A 21,362-nucleotide genomic window follows, 5' to 3' on the forward strand; every position below is an offset into this window, starting at 1 on the left:
AGCCGTCCCCTCGCGGCCTCCGGCCCCGCTCCTGCCGCCGCTTGGTCCCCGGGGCCGCTCTCCCGGGCCGCTTCAGCAGCCACCGCCTCCCGGGGCCGCTCCCCCTCGGCTCCCCGCGGCCTCACGAAGATGGAGGCGAGGGCGAGGGCCAGGACGGTGAAGAGCAGCTGGACGGCCAGGTACAAGTCCACGGCCACGTCCGTCCCGCCCTGCTGCTGGAGCCCACCCGTATTACAAGCCATTGCCATAAAGCACAGTGAGACAAGAACCTTAGCCCAGGCCCCACACCGGATAAACACTAACACAGCAAATACCGGCTCTAGTAATGTACAACATTCTGAAGCTGTGAGATCAACAAAACAACTCTGAGAGCCAATAAATCAGCATTGTGATGAGTGACTATTAATCCAGTCAGATCTGTTATCAACCCTTCGTGCCCCACGTTGGGCGCCAAAAAGAACTGCCGTGGTTTAAACCCAGTCAGGTAACTCGTTCGCTCACTTCCCCCCCTTTTCTTGCCCTCCCCCTGCTCTCAGAGGGACGGAGAGGAGAATCGAAAAGAATGCAACTCCCACAGGTTGAGATAAGAACAGTTCAGTAACTAAGGTATAACACAAATCACTACTGCTACCACCAATAATAATAATGATAAAGGAAATAACAAGGGAAGAGAATACAACACCTCACCACCAGCCGACCAATAACTTGTCCCCCCCATCCTGACCAAGCTCTGACCGATACTTCCTCCAACCCCACAGTCCCCCAGCCCTTCCGGGTAACTCCCAGTTACATCCTGGGCATGACGTGCTGTGGTATGGAATACCTCTTTAGTCAGTTTGGGTCAGGTGTCCTGTCTCTGCTTCCTCCCGGCTTCCCCTCCTCCCTGGCAGAGCATGAGGCTCACAAAGTCCTTGGCCAAACCAAAACATCCTTGTTATCAGCTCTGTTCCCAAGCCGAAAGTCAAAACACAGCACTGCAGCAGCTACCAAGAAGGAGAAAAATGACTGCTACTGCTGAACCCAGGACAAAGATGACCTCCAAAGGTCCGTCCCTTCCAACCCTCAACCACTCTGTGTTTCTGTAAAAGCATCTAAATCCACAGGTGGGAGAGAGGCAGGTGAAAGGGAAAGTTAGGGATAAGTAAAGGAACACAAGTAGATTTCAAATCCAAAGCATAGCTTCTGCCACCTTAAAACAAGCTGTTTGAAAAACTGAGAGCATTTTTATGACTACGTGGTTACTTCAGATTTTCTAACATGCATCCTGCATACTCCATTCATGTGCACTTCATAATTTGGAAACAGGAATCTGTAATCCAAGAGAAAATTAAACTTCTTGTTCCTAATTTAATATACGAATGCTGTCAGTGTAGAAGACATGTTTATAAAAAGGGCTAAACTAGACTTTATTTTCTTAAAAAACAAAACAACAAAAAGAAAAAATACAACCCAAAACCACAAAAACCAAACCAAACCTAAAAAAAAAAAAAAATTCCTCTCAAAATTAAGTTTCTTAGTCCAGACTTCTAATCTAAAGAGGTAGTTTTATTTTCAGCAATAAGACCTGCATTTCTAACACTAAGCATGTGTCTGTGAGCTTTGCAGAACTACATAGTTTCTGCATTATTATTAGGCAAAAGGTTCCAAATTTCAGTCTGTAACTCTTTCCTGATAACCGCACTAATTTCCTGAACCACCAAGAAATTCTTGATGCTCTCAGCCTTTGAAAACGCATCTGTCAGCACTGAAGTTAGCTGCAGAATTGATATTAAAGCTGAACCTTGCATGTTGTTGAGGAAGGCCACATAAATCTAACCTGGCATTTCACAATTTCTTTAACCTTCTCTCTGACAAGACAGACATAAAAAGAATAACTATTATAGCTAAAGAGATGAAGGCAGAATTACACTCCCGAAGTTTAGCAGAAATCTAGTTGGTTACTCACTTCCGTGGAAGGTATTATCCCAAGACTCATCTACTGAGAAATGTTTCTTTAATTGCACTCACTTCACACAATACGGCAGCTGATGTTTTTCTCCATTGCTGTTAGAAGGCAGCAAAGATTTCCGCTGGCCACATGTAGCAGGTTGCAGGATATTCTTGGAAAGGAAGATGTAGGCAGGAATGTCTTGGTGTTCCCAGCTCCATTCCACTGCTGTCTGCTACTGCCCTGAAGACAGAGGCTCCTCACCAAGAGTAAGTGGGAGAGATAAGCCCTTGCTCTATTCTGTTGACAGTACTCCCAGAAGCAAAATATACCAGTCAGGCTAACTGGATTCATAAGCCTCATTTCTGAGGAGGAAAGGAGATGAGTGCTGTACTGCTGACTTGGGATGGCAAGGAATGGCTCTTTCCAATAAAGGAAGATATTTGAGTCAAGAAGATTGCAGTGGTGGATTCAAACGCAACTGTAAGTACAGTATTTCTCCAGCACAATTCCCTTCTTGCTACTCACAGAGCCAAACTGACACTGTCTCCTACATTGCATTCAATTGCAGGGAATATTCAACACATAGACTTCAAATGTTAAGAAATTGGCATAAAGAATTGTCCCAGGAAGAAGAAACCAACCCATGCACTGACTGGTGAGTCCATGCCAAGAGCTAAGTTTTCAGATACTGGATATAAACAACAAGTATTTTACATATAATTTGCATCCTGGAATGATTGACGATTCAGGAAACAACTTGGGATAGCAGATCTATTTGTAAACAAAATAAAACGAACAGTGGTCTCACAGACAAATAAAATGACAATATGAAAAAGTGTGAATTTTATATCCAGACCCTTCAAGGACATACTTCGGCCATCAACTGGTTTACTTTTAAGAAGAGTTATTTTATCTTATTACATATTGTCTCGTAATTTCCAATGAAAAATATTCATATGCACTAGATATAAAAAACCTATGAAGTATATTTAATATCACAAATAACTGTGCCTTTAAAGTGGATCCATTAGAAAAGCTTATGAGTATTTCTTTAATTAAATGTACTTTAATATATTAACTATGACACAGTCACAATAATGCAAAATTATGGGAAGGGAAATTAATTGGGCATAGGGCACTTGATAATTAAACATTTAATAACTATTTGCAAAGATTCCGACAGCGGCATGCCAAATTTGTCAACTCCAGCAATTAATTGCAAATTGCTCCTTAACCCACGAGATGCTGAGAGCCATCCTTGTGGGACTGTTTAAGTTATACTTTGAGATCCTAAGCCTGATAGCCTCGGGTTTGAACATCGCTGGGGCTCAAGGATGGAATGGGTCTGGACTTACTGACTCTGGCCTCCTCTGTTTGATGGTATTATACCTTGAGTTTCAATGAAAATCTGTTCTTTGTGATATACAGAATATTCATTCCCGCTGTTTTAAAATTAACTGAGTTATACAGATTTATGTAGGAAGGAAACTTTTTAACATGTTTCATGTCCAATTCAGAAGAGCAATATGTTAACATACTTTAAACACATCAAATGTCTTCATTCAGGTCTATGAAATAATTTCAAAACCAGATGAAAGACATCCCAAAGATATTTCTAGCAACAACTTTTATCTGTGGATGGTGAATAATAAGAGTAAACCAGAACTGCAACAATTTCTGCATATAGAGAATTATGAAGTTTTTCTATTATGAAGTAGACAAAATTTCTGTTATATCAAGGTTTCAACATACTCAGACATTTCTGACAAGTGTATGTGCAATATCATGAATGTTGGCGTTATTTTTTCTTTTGCATTATAAATATGTATACACACAGATGCACAAAACTAAAGAACTCCAAGAATCACAAGGCTAGTTCTAGTGCATTTCTCCCTTATGGCATTGAAGGATAAATAGAAAATCTCAGTCAAGAAATGCCATAAACTAGGAGGTGAGTAACTGCAATATCTACAAATGGTGAGATTGCTATCTATTCCTTACTTTTTGTCAACAGCCTAGCCTGACATGCAAATTCCATGGTAAACTCTAGTTCTTGCTGATGACCACCATAGATGATACCAAAAAAATATTTTGAAATAAGGTGGATCTCTAAGCCTGCCTGCTAGCTTTTGAGGTAACCACTTTGGATAAATGTTGGGGCTTAGAATCCAGAATGTCATAAGAAATTGTATTGCTTGGACACATTTCAAAATTTTCTAGACAGTCAGCAGCAGATGAAAATCTATTTTTAACTGATACATGGAACACAGTATATGTGAATACTGCATGATGCATTCTAGTAAGGCACACTTTTGCTTCAATAATCAAAATATATTTGGTATAGATGAATGAAGGCAATAATCCTTGCCTCCTGACAAAGGGCACTGTGTAATAACTTGAACTTCCACCTTCCCTCTAAAACCAGTGATGCTTAGTGGGTGTTTCTGAGGGCCTTCACATGAAGACCCTAGAAAGAGATGATTCCCTCCCTCATTTTTTCTCTCCAACTCACTAAATTATCCATAATTTTCTTCTTTCTTCAAGAAGATGAAGAAATAGGTATTTTCACCACATGGAAATGTTGATCTTTTGCCTGACCATGTAAAGGACAAAAAACTTTTCCTCCAATAACAAAAACACAAGGTCCAGGCACAAAACTGCCAGAAGAATGAAGTCACAAGTGCCAAGTATCAGTTAAGGCCCACACGTGGAGCACTCTTCCTAAACTCAAACTGGTATACTGCCAGATACAAAGTCTTGAGATCAAATGGAAAGTAAGCCAGAACAAGCCCACTGTACTAGCTAGAGCACACAGGAAACATAACTAATTTCAGAGCTAGCGAGCATGTTTAGACACATTACTGAAAACTCTACTAGTATTGAAAGTCAAAAAAGGTATTGTCTAATTTTTTTCATTGAAAGACATTTGAATTTTACTATCTGTGTTAGATGCTGGGTTTCAGAATCTTACTAAACTGCAGAATAGACTTGCTTTTATTCATTTTTCTGAGGAATTGATTTCTCCTGTTTAGTTGTTTTGAGAAACCATTAATAACTTTGGTTATTTGAGAGACTACATAGTTTGGATTTTCTTGACTATATTTCTTCTACTGTTTCTTAAGCTATAGATGCTAAAAGTAGGTGCTACCTACATGTGAGCCCACCTGACATGTACACTCGTGTTAGGCGGCTTTTCACACAAATATGCTTTATATCAGACACCTAAAGATGTAGCTATTGGTCACCACACTCCTGAACTGAAGTTAAACATTTCTATTTAACTGAGTGTTCTTCAATGTTAGATGAATGTGGTTGGTTGGTTGGGTTGTTTTATTCTGCCTCACCACAATCATTTTGCATAATGACATCTGACACTACTAAAAGCTCAAACCCCATCTTATGGACAGCATGAAAGAAATTGTCACTTGTAATCATTATCAGTAAGGGGGGGGGGGTGGTTATGTACTATGTGTAGTGATAGTATTTTATTTGCCTGCTTTTATTCTTCACAGAGCTGGTAAATTAAGGTTGTGATAGTGCAATTTATGATAATGCCTAGAGAGATTTAGAGAATTCTATTCAAGGAAAACTCCATGACTATTTATTTGTCATTAATTCATTCATGTACAGAGGCAAAGAGCATGCTCAAAAAGAATAATTGCCCTTCCCTCCCCTCTCCAGATTGTAATGTCTCTTACATCAAATACTATCCTCATAACCGTCTAGAAAGCTTTATGTTGCTAACTAAACTATAACTCGAGATCATTAGGATATTGGGGACATAATAAAAAGAAGAAATGTACAGTATTCAGCTCATCATGAAGTTTCTCAATATCCTGTCTTTGTTTAGGACAATTACTTGAATATGCATTTGGGACTGGCAGAAAATCAACTATTTGTTCCTTAAGCAGAATATGTACTTTGGCAAACTCCACCCCTCACAACAAATTAGTTTTCAGAAATAACCATTCTCCTTGGAACAGACTAACTGGACCATTGTCAAACTTAACCCTAAAAAAGGCTGAGAGAGGGAAATAAGAAAAATGCAGAGAGGAGAAAACCATCAAGAAAGTTATATCAAGGAAAGCCATCATTAAAAAAAGTCTTCAGAGAAAGTCAGAGAACAATATGCAAGATGAAGGAGGCAGCAAGATTGATGAATAGCGTAGTGTAGTACAAAAAATGCTCAGTTTCTATGTTGTCTACCAGGTAGAGTGCTTGTATCGCAATGCCTAACTAATCTCACTCTAAGATTGGGTTTGCAGTTTCCTGTACCTCTGGTAACATTTTGCTTTTCAGACTTAAACACTCCAACCTCTTGTTTTTGAGTTTGCATCCACACTTCCACTGGGCCTCTTTCTTCTATCATGTTGAATATCAAAAACATAGTAGGAAAACAATATGACAGTATGAGCCTTATTAAAATCAGAAACTGGATAAAATTAGGCTATAAATAAAATGAGCTTCTAACTTCTTTGCTATGAAGATTAGCCTTCTACGAAGTGAATAAAAAGACAGACATTTTGCAAGTAACAAATGGAGACATATTTATGTCTTTATCCCTCCTGTAAACCTGTAAGGCAACCTGTAAAGTGGCTCACACTCACTCACATGTGCACAGCTCACACTTTTTAAAATTAAGAAATCTCTGATTTTATTCCCTCAGATTATGGCCCAGTTCCTCTGCATATTACTAGAGTATGCCCACTCCATCTTAGAATGTTCCAACCCAGGGTTCTCGGGGTTGTGGAAACCAGGGATGCCCTTGTCAATGGTTGCCTCAGCTCAATGGAGACCCTCATCAGTGGTCTTTGCTGATGCCAAGCACTGAACTCTAGCACTGGACATCAGAAAAAAGATGCACTTTCCATAGTTGCTTTTGTGATGCTCAGGCTGCATGCAAGAGGAGTCTGTGTATAAAGGGTGAGACAGAAGAGTGCAGAAGGATTAATCATTGCAGGTATTGAAGAACAAGGACTGTAGAAAAAGCAAATAGTGAACTAAGAGAGAAGAAAAAGAGGGAAAATGAGGGAAATATAAAAGGTGGAAAATGAGACAAACAAATGCACAATAGTAAAGCCATCTGTAGCTATATACTCGGTACCGATTTTGAACAGAGTTTGCATTGAAAGTTCCTGAAAAAGTCTATTTGTCAACTGATAGTAAACAGTAGAAGAATATGCTACATCTCCTCTAGGGGCTTGCTTCTTTTTTTTTTTTCTAATAGAAAGTAACATCTGTGTGCTATGGGCATAATTTCTGAACTTGTTACACATTATGTATTTCTTCTTTTAATTCTCCCTATTTTTTTTTTACCACCTCATACATTATTTTTAAAGCAGCCTAGACATGAAATACTAAAACCTATGTCTGGCAGGAAAAATACTGCATCATTTATTAGCTTTTGCAAACACATTGCAATGAATTTTATTTGGCCCATTTTAGCAACTAGACCAAAAGAAGTTTGCATAAACAAATTTTCTGTTGTCATTTTCCAAAGTTTGGCTGCTTAGGTTTTTGATCCTAACAATTTGCATATGTCATTTCTTAGACTATGAAGGTGAACTGAGTGATTTGGCTACAGATTCCTTTTTTCTGTTCCTAAACTTTCTGTTTAATGTCCACAAAACACAATGTCTTTGGCTCACAGTCAAACAGGCAGTCTGGAAATTGCATTAAATACCCAGCTTTCTGAAATCTGGGTTCATCTAAATTCAATTTCTGAAATCTAATATGCTTTTGCCTCCCAGTTTCTTAAAAAAAAAAACAAAACACAAAAAAAAACAACAAACAAAAACCAAAACAAAAAAATAAAACTCTAATGAAACGTTACAGAGAAGCAGCAGACTGCTGTAGAATGAAGTCATTACAATATTCAGGCAAAGATGCAGACTGAAAAGATTCATTCACAAAGTCCGTTAAATCCCCACCTTATTTTCATACTACACTAAGATTATTACACACACACAAATTATATATTAAACTGCTGGGGTTTGGGTTTTTGTTTCTTTTTGTTTTGTTTTTTTTTTTTCCTTAGGGCATAGAGGAAGTGGGGCTGTACTTGTTGACAAATCCTGTATATTTTTACTGTTGGATCAATATTCTTACTCGGCTTTCACACCCCTCTTTCTTCCTTCACTAGCAAGACAGACCTTAAAGTTGGCCAATACTTAAGCAAATTACTTGGTGTAGAATTGAAGGAAGCATGAAAAAACTACCTAATTCACATTGCTGGAATAGTGAAATAGGGTTACCAATCTCAAGAGAAAAACGGTAGCAGAAAGGAAGTAAGGAGGTCTTGATCGTTGCTGGTCCATGGCAGAGTGGACACTATGTACACTTCACTGTGCTGCAGCAAAACAGGACCCAACCCTGGGAGATATTATTTGCAGAATGAGGAATTAAACTACACATTTTCAAAGTAAGAGAATTGGAGGGTGAAGCTGATGGCCATACCTTTCCTTTCCACATGGCTGTGCTTAGACCTCAGCATTTTTCCTCTATGATAAAACACACAAAATTCCCAGAGAACTGTGCTGGGGCTTAAACACATGATCAAAAGTCTTATGGATGGCCCTCTGAAAGGTAGGGAAGAAACCCTCTGGATGACTGAAACAGATAATTAAGTTATGCACAGCACTGAGGCTAAGCAGGAGAGAAGCTCAAGGCAACAAGTCAGTTGAGTATGATAAAACAATCATGGTTTTTACTGGCTTACATCTCTCAATCACAGTCATGGTTTCTAGGCAGCAAAATCTGATCACAGGTAATAGCCATTTCCCTAGCATCTAGTCAGCCAGAATATGTAGGTAACAGGTATGGGCAGAGATTTGCTTATGCAAGATAATTTCAGCTTCAATAGAGAGCTGGTCTAGTTTATAGTTCTAAATCTGTGTCTGTTCAGGGTGGTGATCTCTTTGCCAGTTTTTTGTACAGCATCCTTTATTTTGTTCCATTACTGTTAGGATGTTCTTTCAAAATGTTCTAAACAATCATTTAACAGCAATAAGGTGTATTTATCTGCCTACCAGCTTACCTGCAGAGTATCTCCCAAAGCTATTTGTAGATGAATTTCATGTCACTGAATTGTCAGAATAACTAATAATAACATGCCATAACTAGTAATAACATGCCAATCTACAGGGTAGCCAAAAAAAAAAGTCACTGAAATTGCATGTTCTAAATATACTTTCTAATAAAAAAAAAAAGTGGAACATAAAATAGCTAAAGACATAAAGAAAAGACTAAAATGTGACTGGCAGCACAGTTCAAATATTAGAAGAAATACAGCAAAATAAAACAAAATTAAAAGTAAAATAAGAAGTACTCTAATGGCAGAAAATGGAATATATGTCATAATAAAATTAACATTCAAACCGAGCATGAGAATTTTAAATTCCTTGTAGAATATTGCACAAGAGGTGCTCTTCAGGCGCCTGCTTTTTCTGGTACCATGGGGCAAAGATCTCTGTGGTCAGCAGCTGTGATCAGGGGCAAATCAGGAGAACAAAGTTGTTGTGCTTTCAGCTAGTAACAAGGCTTACTAAGGAAGCATGCCTGGTTAATTCTAATCTAAAACATGCCATTCCTCAGAGTGCCAGAGAAAAGTATAGAATTTAACAATGATGACTCAGGCAGAGAGACAGTAGTGGTGGTGGTTCAGGTGCAAGGATTGTTGAGAGCCCTGCTACTGCCAGTGAATGTGCTCCATCTTTAGAAAACAACAAACATAGCAGCAGGGACAGAGGTGCTCAGCAAGCAATCAAACCGTTATAGAGACTAACTCTTCTGCAAGGTGTTGTGGGGAAAGTCTGAATTCAGGAGTCAATTATACTTTTTACACTGCAGAAAGCCAAATCCAGAAGCAGTGAGAGGGCTTAGACTGCAATTTCATTGCTGTTTTGTCATTTCTGTCAGTGTATTCAGAGTTCTTTCCCCAAGAAAAAGGAAAGAAGTTTTTTCATCTACTGTCAAGAGCCCTGGCTACTAGTAACAGCCTCAAATGAGTGAAAATCAAGCTTAATTTCTGTACAAAGGATGAAACAGCTTTACAGATCCTATACCTTTTTTTTTTTTAAATCAGGATTAAAAAAAATAAAATAATAGTACATGAGATTGGATCTGAGATTGAAAGAAACCTTCTTCCCTTAGGAAGAAGCTGATGACTTATGCAGCCTTAATACCAGCTTTGTGTAGCATAAATGATGCTAAGTGCTACTCTGCTGACTTCATTTGTCAAATCAAAGTTTGTAAGGGAAATGGCCAAAACTGCAAGCCTTGCTCATCAGCCTTTTCTTGAAAAAAGGAGAAACAGAAAAACTTCAGGAGTATAATATCATTGTTTCAGTTGAACCACACTGAAAGAAATTACTTAAACACTTCTTTTATATACATATCCTCATTAAATTGAAAGCATTAATTCTGCACAGTTTAGCTCGTAATACCAATCATTCCATTGGCAGGCTTTTTCATTCTTACAGAAAGTGAAGTCATCCCCAGATGTTAGCTGTATTCATAAGTTAAAATGCAGTAATTTAAAAGGTAATCTTTTGTACCTTATCAGTACTCCACAATAGACACTTAATAACATGCCTGATCAGATATGGATTTTAACCTCAGAATTACTAAGGCTCTAAAATTCTTCAATGAATAATTTAGGATTTTCAATTCCCTTCTTACAGCATAACAGCTATTCATTAAATGGTTGCATTTTTAACAGACAGACGTATATCATGGGCTTACGGACTTGGGGAGAAAGCAAGAAAAACATTTGGGAGTCTAAATCTCACTGAACTCATTCTTGAAACCAGAACTGCAGTCGTCCACTATCTCAGTTGTTTCCTAACACCATAGACATTTTATATTTCAGCATGAAATTTCCACCAATGCTTACGGTTTTCCAGGTGGGAAAGCCCAGAATCATCTCCATCTTACAAGCACCAAGCAGACAAGTATTCAGCTGCTGGGTCAGCTCTGTCAGGACCCAGGAGCATAGTGAGAGTATCATACAATGGTTTGGGTTGAAAAGGACCTTAAAGATCATAAAGCTCCAACCCCGTTGCCACAGGCAGGGACATCTTCCACTAGACCAGGCTGCTCAAAGTCCAATCCAACCTGGTCCTGAACACTGCCAGGGATGGGGCACCCACAACTTCCCTGGGTAACCTGTGCCAGTGTCTCACCACCCTCGTAGTGAAGTATTTCTTTCTAACATCTAATCTAAATCTACCCTCGTCCAGTTTAAAGCCGTCCCCCCTTGTCCTATCACTACATGTCCTTCTAAAACGTCCCTCTCCAGTGTTCTTGTAGGCCACCTTTAAGTAGTGGAAGGCAGCTCCAAGGTCTCCCTGGAGCCTTCATTTCTCCAGACTGAACAACCCATACACAAGGGCCCAGAAAAGATTCCAAACCTTAAACAAAAAACTGCAATTCTTAAACTGCTGCCAAGCTTGTTGACACATGTTTTTTCTTGCCATCTGAATGGCACTTCAGAGCAAGTCCACAGGTATGGCCACAGAAGAAAGCAAAACAACCTGGTTCCTGTCTCAGACCAAGGACTAAAAGCCACTATTCACTGTTGCCCACCCTGTATCTCCTGAGAGGTCTGGTCTGAGAAGGACAGTCTTTAATCATGTTGTGCAGAGTACATTCAGCACAAAAATACAGGGATGTTCACAGAAACTCAAGCTCAGCATTTAAAGCCTCTCTTCCAGCCTTTCAGAATAGCACCTTAACCACCATTAGCTCCTTGGTAAAGACAAACAAACCTCATCTCCTTGCACCACCATACAGCAGAGACATCTCCTTTGCCCTGACTTACTGGCTGTGCTCAGTTCTGTGCTACTCGCTGTCATTTTCACAGGGCTCTGGTAGCTCAGGACATGGTCACAGCAGTTCTTCCTGCTGTGAAATACTGACACATGTAATGGTTTTAAAGACCTGTGCTTCTGGTCTGTCACCAAATACTAAACTGTGCTTAATGTACAGTCTGAGCAACTGTGTACATTGCTCTTGTTTATTCTCTGCCAAGTTATTAATATATGTAATAAATGTCACTAACAGGATTAGTTAAGTTGGAAGGTGTCATTGTTTTATCTGTAACAAGTATTCAAAAGCACCATGTAGTTACATGATTACATATAATTAAAGCATATAAGAACAACTTTCCACTGAATATATCTTTGGGTTATACACAATGAGTATTCCTGTCACTTGCAGAGCATGAAAAGCCATATACTTCAATCTCTTGAAAATTCTCTTGAAAATTCTCTGTTCCAACATCCATATTCTATAAGGGCAGACAATATTTGACTCTAAATTGCATGGTTTGGAATCCTACAACATTGTTTCCTATTGACAATAGCAAAGCCACAACTGCAAATTGGTGCTGTAACTTCAAATAATGCCTTATCTTTAAGTTTTGAAAGCCATTTAGTTTAATGTTTTGTTTATAGTAGGATCACATTCTCACAATTCACAGAAGACAAAAATTTTTTAAACAGGAATCTTTAAATGCTTTCTGGAAAGTCATACTCACTATGGATTAAAGCCGACCTCTGGAGCTACCCTTTGCATGATTTAGGTTTCTGAAACAAAATCCTTGTGACAGAATGACATCTGAAAAAAGAAAAACACAAAAAATGCTGGAAAGTTCAGTTATGCTCATAAATAAACATAACAATCATTTTTAGACTGGTGCTGTCCAAACAGGCCTAAATCTGAGATTCCAAAGTAATGTTACATCCAACTTTGCACAAGTAACTTTCAGCTCCCAAACAGGTTTCCACCTGAGGATACAATAGCATGTGCTGTTTTCCATCTATTATTAATCGCATAGTTTCATCTCACTCTCATAAATAAAATTCTGGGATAACTGGAAGATGGTTTAAATGACTAGGATTTATTCTTTTGGAGTGAGGGTGCATGGAGTAGAGAGGTGGGAGCTGTCTGCTTATAGTTTTTATATACTGAAAAAGATTGTCAGAGATATCTAGAACTGTAAGTTATTTTAGACTATATACTAAAATAAGGCCAATAGCAGAGGCAGAATGAAAAATCTGCCTTGTATCACATACTCTAAGGTCTACTGAGGTGCAACAACACGCTCATTTACTGTAGCCAATGTTGTTAGACTACCTCTAGCAAAGTCATCTGGTGATTCCCAGTATCGCTATCCAAAAATAAAAGAAAAGCAGCATTAAAAGAGAAGTTTTCATAATTTATTCCTATAAGAAATCTTTACTGTGAATCATGCAATGTTGGGAAATTTTCCACTAAAGAAATTCCTGAACTCTATTAATTCCCAATGTACTCACTGGGCTATCTGCTATAACTGCAGTGAAGCTTACAAATTCTGTGTACAAATGCAATATTCTAAACAAATTTATATAAAATCATAGAATCATGGAACAGTTAGGGTTGGAAAGGACCTTAAGATCATCTAGTTCCAACCTCCCTGCCGTGGGCAGGGACACCTCACACTAAACCATGTCACCCAAGGCTCTGTCTAACCTGGCCTTGAACACCGCCAGGGATGGAGCATTCACAACCTCCTTGGGCAAACCATTCCAGTGCCTCACAACCCTAACAGGAAAGAATTTCCTTCTTATATCCAATCTAAACTTCCCCTGTTTAAGTTTTAACCCATTACCCCTTGTCCTATCACTACAGTCCCTAATGAAGAGTCCCTCTCCAGCATCCCTATAGGCCCCCTTCAGATACTGGAAGGCTGCTATGAGGTCTCCACACAGCCTTCTCTTCTCCACACTGAACAGTCCCAACTTTCTCAGCCTATCTTCATAAGGGAGGTGCTCCAGTCCCCTGATCATTCTCATGGCTGTTTTCTGGATTTATTCCAACAGTTCCATGTCCTTTTTATGTTGAGGAACCGGTACTGCACACAATACTCCAGGTGAGGTCTCACAAGAGCAGAGTAAAGGGGCAGGATCACCTCCTTCAACCTGCTGGCCACGCTCCTCTTGATGCACTCTAATTATTTCCTTGCAGACTGAAATACACTGGGAAAACTTACAGCATTCTTGAAACTGATAGACAACAAGCAGCAGGTAAGAAACAAAGGAGTCATATGACAGCTAAAGCACCTGATTAAAAAAGGTTTCTGCCACTCTAAAGAGCCAGGTATAAAGCAGGAGAGTAATTTTCTAAATATTTAAGTCACATATTATAGTAACCACACAATGGATACTAAATAAGAGCAAATAATCCTCCTTCCAGCTAAGTTTTCCAGCAGTTATTTAACTCTGTGACAGCTGAGACACTAAAAAAACCACACACATAATTATCCTTTGTATCATGAAACAAAATGCCAACAAGGAAGTTTGGACTTGTTGACTGCCAAGAGATTTATTATAATAAAAGTAAATACAGAAAAAAGTTGTTAATCCATGTGTTTTATACATGACATTTCAGCCCTTTTATTTGGTGGGGGCATTATTATAACCACGCAACAGAAATATTTAATTGCATACAGTGTCAACTAAATTATCACAGACTAACAGGTATTGTAATTGAAGTTGTAATCTGAGCAAGTCTAACTTAAAATGAGACTCTTTTTGAAAGGTGATGCACACTGAAGATTCAGAGGCCAAGAAAGAAGGGCAATGTATCACTTCAGTTGCTTCTCATTCTATAAAGGACCTCAAAATCACTTCAAGGGTGATAAAAACAAAGCATAAAAGTTAAAGAATTTGTGATCATAGAATCATAGAATAGTGCTCTTCCTCCTGATGCAGTCCAGGAGGCTGTTGGCCACCTTTGCCACTGGAACACATTGTTGATTCACATTCAGTTTGTTGACAAGACCCACAGGTCCTTTTATGCAAAGGTGCTTTCCATCCATTTGGTGCCAACATGTATTGGTGCATGGGATTATTCCTCCCCAAATGCAGGGCTTGTATCTCCTTTTCTTGAACTTCTTGAGGTTCCCACTGTCCCATTTTTTCCAGCCTGCTGAGATCCATCTGAATGAGAGAACATCCATCTGATCTACCAAACACTCCTCCTAGTTCTGTGCCAAACTTATCCAGGTCATTAATGGTGATATTAAACAGTACGGGACCCAGTATCTACCTTTCAGGTATACCACGAGTGACTAGTCTTCAGCTAGACTTCAGGCTGCTGGTCACAACCTCTTGAAACTTGTAGTCCAGCCACTTTTCAATCCATTTCAGTGTCTGCTTACCTAGTCCAGACTTCTTCAGCTTGTCTGTGGGGATCTAAAGTATTAGAAAGCCTTGTTAAATGCCAAAACAAACAATATCTACTACACTCCCTTCATCCACCAAACTAGTCATCTCACCATAGAAGGCTGTCATTTGCTTTCTTCCACCCCTCAGAATCCTCTCCCAGTAACTACAACCTTTCAAATTTAATCAAGAGTGGCCTCTTGATGACATTGTCCAGCTACCTCAGCACTAGTGAATCCATCGGACTGATACAAACTCAATCTGTTTAGATGTTCTCTAACCTGACAGCCCCTCCACTCAGGGACTTTCTTGCTTTCAACTTCCCCACTGATCTCAGGGACATGGGATAACACTGCGTACCTTACAGGCCTTTCCATATCCTTGTTCACTATGCCACTAGATACCTTCAGCAGCAGGCCCACCTTTTCTCTGATATTCCTTCTGCTGATGATAAACCTGTAGAAGTCTTTCTTATTGCCTTTCCTGTTCCCTGCCAGATTCAACTCCAGGTGAGCTTTGGCTTTCCTAACCATGTCTTTATCCATGCTTGGACAGTGTCTTCATATTTTTCCAAGATCACTTATCCCTGCTTCTACGTCCTGTATGCTTCCCTTTTATGTCTTCATTTTTAAAAGCCTCCTTATAAATATATAGGTACAATGGAATTAAATTATTCAGAATTGTGTGTGTTTATAGCTTCAGTGCAACAAAGAATTCCGAGTGCTAATCAACCCAGAAGTCATAACCGTGCTTCTGTGGCAGTAATCAACCAGTAACATCAAATTAATCATGTTCTGTGGTAAAGCGATTATGCAGTTCCCTATTTAATCAATAATCAGTGCAATCATTTACAACTGTAGTTTCTGAGGTAGTTCTGATTTATTTAGCAGAAAAGTCTGCACTGGAAAAGCTAACCTGACTAGAGCAACTTTAGAACTGGCAACTTTAGAACTGCTGGTTGTCTCACTGAAGTGATATGGTTGCGTTAATATTTGAGTATGTACAGAAAGAACACTAGAACATCCGAAAGGTCTAAATCCAGCTGTCTTTAGAGAAGAATAACAGGGTTCAGCTCTTGTGTTGATTTGTCCTTACTTATTTAGGTAATATCTACTTAGCACTATTCAGAAATGTATACAAATGTTATCCTGTCAAAGCAGCTATTGCCTCTTTTTCTTAGACAGTAGTTGTAATAACTCTGTTCATAGAATCATGGCTAGGTCCCAGAAGGATGCTCTGGAGACTGTATACACCAATCCTTAATTCATATCAATTCCAACTGGATCAGTTTCTTGACAGAATTGTCCATTTGAGTTTTCAGGAAATTCAACATGGGAGATTCCACATGGAGACTCTCTGGGAAACGTTTTCCTATTTAACCACTTTCATGGTGAAAAAATATTTTTTGATCCCCATAATGGTAAAAATATATTTTAAATCCAACCGGATTTTCTGTTGTTGGACCTTGTGTCCTTTTCCTTCTGTTAATGGTGCACCTCCAGGAAAGGTCCAGCGCCATCTTCTCTGCAGTTTTCCATTAGGTGGCTGACAACAGTAGTAATATCTTTTAGTTTGCTTATGACTGAACAAACCCGTCTCTCTCTCTTTTCTCTTGTATGTTATATACTCCATTAATTTTAGCACCATCTGGTAGACTTGCTCCACTGCATTAACATCTTCCTTGCACTCGGAATCCAAAAGCACTTGCACACAGTACTGCAGCCTCACAACTGATGAATAAAGAGGATAAAGAACTTTCTTACCCTGCTAGTTGTACTCATGTTACATTCTAGTTACTCACTTTTGCCTGCTTGGCACTGGACAAGGTCATGTCACAATCTGGACTACTTTCCAGTTCTAAACATTTAAATTATCAACTCTCTTTGTCTTAATTTATTTTTATTACATAACATTTTCCACTCTTAGCAAAAAGCTGCAAGAGGTTTAAGATCAGTTTGATGGCAGACACCCTGTAAAACATAAGTCATGTGTACTGCCAAAAGATGAAACGGTAAATTAGTTTGGTTTTGTTGGCAGGTAGCTGAAGACTAACTAATGCCACTGTTTTGATCACAAGAGCTGTAGAAGAATAATAATTTATTATAAAAGTCTGTGTTTAGTAGCTGTAGTCAGAAGCCTCAATTTGGCAGAAAACCCACACAGTAGAAGGGGCTAGAACAAGCATGCCCAATTCTACATATAGTCCAGTATGGGACTGTCGTGGTTTAAGCCCAGCTAGTAACTCAGAACCACACAGCTGCTCACTCACTCCCCTCCTTCTTCCCTCCTTGCTTCCAGGGAGATGGGGAGGAGAACTGAAAGAATGTAAATCCCATGGGTTGAGATAAGAAGAGTCCAGTAACTAAGGTATAACACAAAACTACTACTATCACCACCAATAATAACAATGATCAGGGAAATAACAAGGGGAGAGAATATGAACTAAAAGGGGAAAAAGACAACAATAAACACAAGTGATGTGCAATACAATTGTTCACCACCTGCCGACCGATACCCAGCCTGACTCAAGCAGTGATCTGGGCCGTCTGGGTAACTACCCCCAGTTTATATACTGGGCATGACATGCTGTGGTATGGAATACCGCTTTGGAAAGTTTGGGTCAGCTGTCCTGTCTCTGCTCTCTCCCAGCTTCTTGTGCCCCTCCTCAGTGGCAGAGCATGAGAGACTGAAAAGTCCTTGATCAGGGTAAGCGCTCCCTAGCAACAACTAAAACAGTGTGTTATCAGCAGTGTTCTCAGACTAAAGTGTAAAACACAACACTGCACCAGCTACTAAGGACAAAAATAACTGTTACAGCTGAACCCAGGACAGGGGTGGAGCAACCTGAGACATAAAGTATGTGCCACACAACCAACCTAATTTACCTTTGCTTAAATTAATGTTGAAGGATTCTTTGAATGGTTTGGTGTTTTAATTTTAAAACTTCCATTAGTTTTTCACAGACTTTCTGAACAATCTCTGAGGTCGCAGACCCAGTAGAGGAAGATCATGTGCAAGAGTTTCAAGACAGACCTCCTGGAAAACCACTATTAGTAGTACCATGTGGATTAAGAAATTTTTTGTGTATTGCCTCAGTGAATCCACTGCACTCAACTTTTTTTAAAGTCTTGGTGAAACATTATATGATTTAAACAGAAAAGCAGCAGTCAACAGAAATAGACAAAAAAAAATATAGTGTTTTAGAATACAGACTGGATGCTAGCAATAGAACTCAAAAGCTCACAAGCACCGTTTCACACTTCTGAAGTGCCCTACTTTGGTGGCAGAAAGCAGCAGTATTCTCTGTTAGTAAGTACAACAGGATACAAGGGAGCATTTAAATAACTCTCACACAGTAGCCACTTACTATTTTGCAGTTGAAAGAAATTAACTTTTCAACTACTTTTTACCCCACAGAAATAAAAGCTACTTAAGGAAGACCCATTCTGGCTTAGGACCAGCACAGACTTTGGTGAGGCACTGGAGAGAATCATAGCACTATATCTGCAAGTGGGCAGGACAAAGTGCTGGAGGCCAGGAGCATGAACCTGAACATTACCCCCTTTCCTACCCCTCAATGAATTACTGCCTTGCCATAAAGAAATTAAATTCAAGAACTGCTCTGATGTCCGAAAGGTGCAGACAGTTGAAGTGATGGACCAGGTCAGATATTCCCCCGTCAGACATGACTACATGTTTATCACTCCCCTGTACAACAGCACCTCTCACATCCACAAACCTAGGCTTTTCATCATCTCCAGCTCCATGGACCAGAGCTCTAGAGGACCTCCACACCACGCAAATTACATTGCTGGTGACCACTTTCTTGTAAAAAGTAGATGCCAACAGCAAACTCCATTTTGTCCAAAATGTACTGCTCTGGGACTTGACCCTTCCCTGCCCCCTGCAGCCTGAGAGAGTCCAGCCTCCTCTCCACTGTACAGGACTCAAATAACTACCTAAATGGCTGTTTACAGGAGGCTGATGCTTTCCTGCAGCCAGGGCAGAAGGCAGTCCGTGCTTGCACGTACTATATAACCTGGAGGAAAGAGGAAATGTGGGGTACCCTGCCTCCTCACTCTGGCTCATGGTTCATCTCCATAACACAGCCAGTGCTGCCTAGTATTAAAATACAACACTTGGGAGGAAGAAAGGAGTAAAAATCCCCTCTGGTGAAGGAACTTCTCCAGTCACTACTGTACTAGGTATAAAAAGGCACCTCTTTCACACAGTTTAAAAAATAAATAAATAAATAAAAATCATCTCCACATTGATTTTAGGGGGGGGGGGGGGGGAAGAGAGGGATGCACTCTTGAGTTTGACTCCACTTTTCACAAGTCTTGATAATACCTTGGTTACTCCAGCCCAGTGACTGAGCAAAGGCTAACTGGATGCTGACTGCACTCATCTGTCTCAGCTCCCTGGCTCATCATGGTGGTAATTTTGGACTCAGTAGTGCTGCGTCACCACTTACTGAAACTGTATCAGAAGATTAGTTTCTGCACACTTCTACATTACAGTCCTGGAAGGTCAGTGATTCTGCTCCAAATATACAAGAACCAACTTGTCTGTCTCTACTCCATATGCTTAATACAAACCTTCCATACTAGAATAAATCCTTGTTTGCTTAGGAACAGCAGTCAGCAAAACATTTATTCTTATTTAAATTTCAGCAAAACTTCAGAGGAAAGTCCTCACCTTTCCTTTTCTAAGATTCCTGTTCTATATTGTCTATCAATGTGCTTATCAACAGCTATTCAGAAATCTTTGCAACTAAGTCAGGTTATCAAAATTCTCAATATTATAATGGAAGTGCTAATAGAAATGGATTTATCATTTCCAGCAGTGCTGTGTGGGAGTGGCTTCTACTGTGTATGGCAAAAAGCCCTGAAATATTAAACATTATCTTAATGCTTAAGTAACATGGTCTCAGAAGCCTTTGTTATATGACGGAAATGACCGCAAGTTGAGTTCAGCTATTCAGCAAAATGAGTATAAGAATATCTTTTTTGTTCTTGCTATTTTGACCCATCTGCCAGATAAAATCTTTGTTCTTTTAAATATTTTGTACAGAGAGAAACATTACACTAAGAATAACGTATTGGAAACTAGCAATATCTGCTAGTTAGTGTGGAAGTGTATCAGGCACAACATGAACCAGCGTGGGGAGTTTGAGCATTCTGTAAGTCAGGTAATGAGTAATTTCGTACTGTCAATGGTATAAATATTTTTGTTCTGTGTAATTTGTGTCTGTATCTTTCTGTACAACTCATGGTTTTAGAGTAGTAAGTTGGTGAATTTGACAGTCTCTACTTATATTCAATTCTTGTTACTAGAAATTGCTATTTTTGTCACAAAATGCATTAGTATTTTCGTTTACACCCTTTATGAATCATTACACTGACAGATGGACAGCCATAGTATTCTAGCTCTGACAACCTCTAAATATTCTGTATATCTTTCTCAAAATGTTGAAGTGTTCACATGTATTTACTAAAAAATGCTTCACAGGAGAACGTTTTGCTACACTAACAGTCAGTAGATATGCCAGCTGTCAGGTTCACCCTTCGGCGCCTGCTTCAATTAACCCAGCAAGTCTATCCTAGCCAAGGGATTCAAAATAGTAACAATATCTCTTATTAATTCAAAGCACAAATATGTGCTTTGATTCCACAAGTAAAGGTAACTATATTATAGGCATGGCAATCTGACTAAACATATCTGATTGAAATGATTTCTTCTAAAAATTCAGGGAGGAAAATAAAGTAAAAATTGGTATCAGAAAATCAAATGAGTCCCAGTTTTTGAAAACAGAGAAACAGATTTAGGTACAAAAATCCATGTGTAGAGATCATATTCCTACAGGTTGTTATGCACAGTATAAATGCAGCTTTTATCACAGACTTGATAGTTTTCAAGATTTACAGAATCCTTCCCAAAAGCAGAAGTTTCTTGTTGGTTTGCCCCAGAAACACATACACTGAAAATTCTGCAGAATTTAAATAATAAATACATTTTTAATTTTTTTCCCTCCAGTATTCCTACACCAACTCAAAAGCATGAAATAAAATATTCTTACCCCCTGCAAGGAAGCACAGATTACGGAAGCACACAGGAAAAAAAAAGAAAAAAGTCCTTAAAAACATTCTAAAGTTTTACTTGTTGCATAACATTAAATTCCAGCTGATAGAAAAAGAAGAATTAGCAGGAGGAAAAATAATCTGAGC

The 21,362-nt window shown here is 39.1% G+C and overlaps 1 protein-coding gene across 1 annotated transcript in view; it reads right to left on the minus strand.

Annotated features, from left to right (window-relative positions):
• LOC134163689 (uncharacterized) overlaps positions 1-15,680 on the minus strand; it is a 360,084-nt gene extending 344,404 nt beyond the window's left edge. Inside the window, exon 1 of the mRNA XM_062618778.1 lies at positions 15,501-15,680. Coding sequence (XP_062474762.1) covers positions 15,501-15,680 — 180 coding nt within the window. The remainder of the gene's footprint in view (positions 1-15,500) is intronic.
• Between the last annotated feature and the right edge of the window lie 5,682 nt (positions 15,681-21,362).

This window comes from Pezoporus occidentalis, unplaced genomic scaffold (assembly GCF_034315485.1).
Source record: "Pezoporus occidentalis ecotype Australia unplaced genomic scaffold, CSIRO_AGI_Poc_V1 ctg203, whole genome shotgun sequence".
NCBI lineage: Eukaryota > Metazoa > Chordata > Aves > Psittaciformes > Psittacidae > Pezoporus > Pezoporus occidentalis.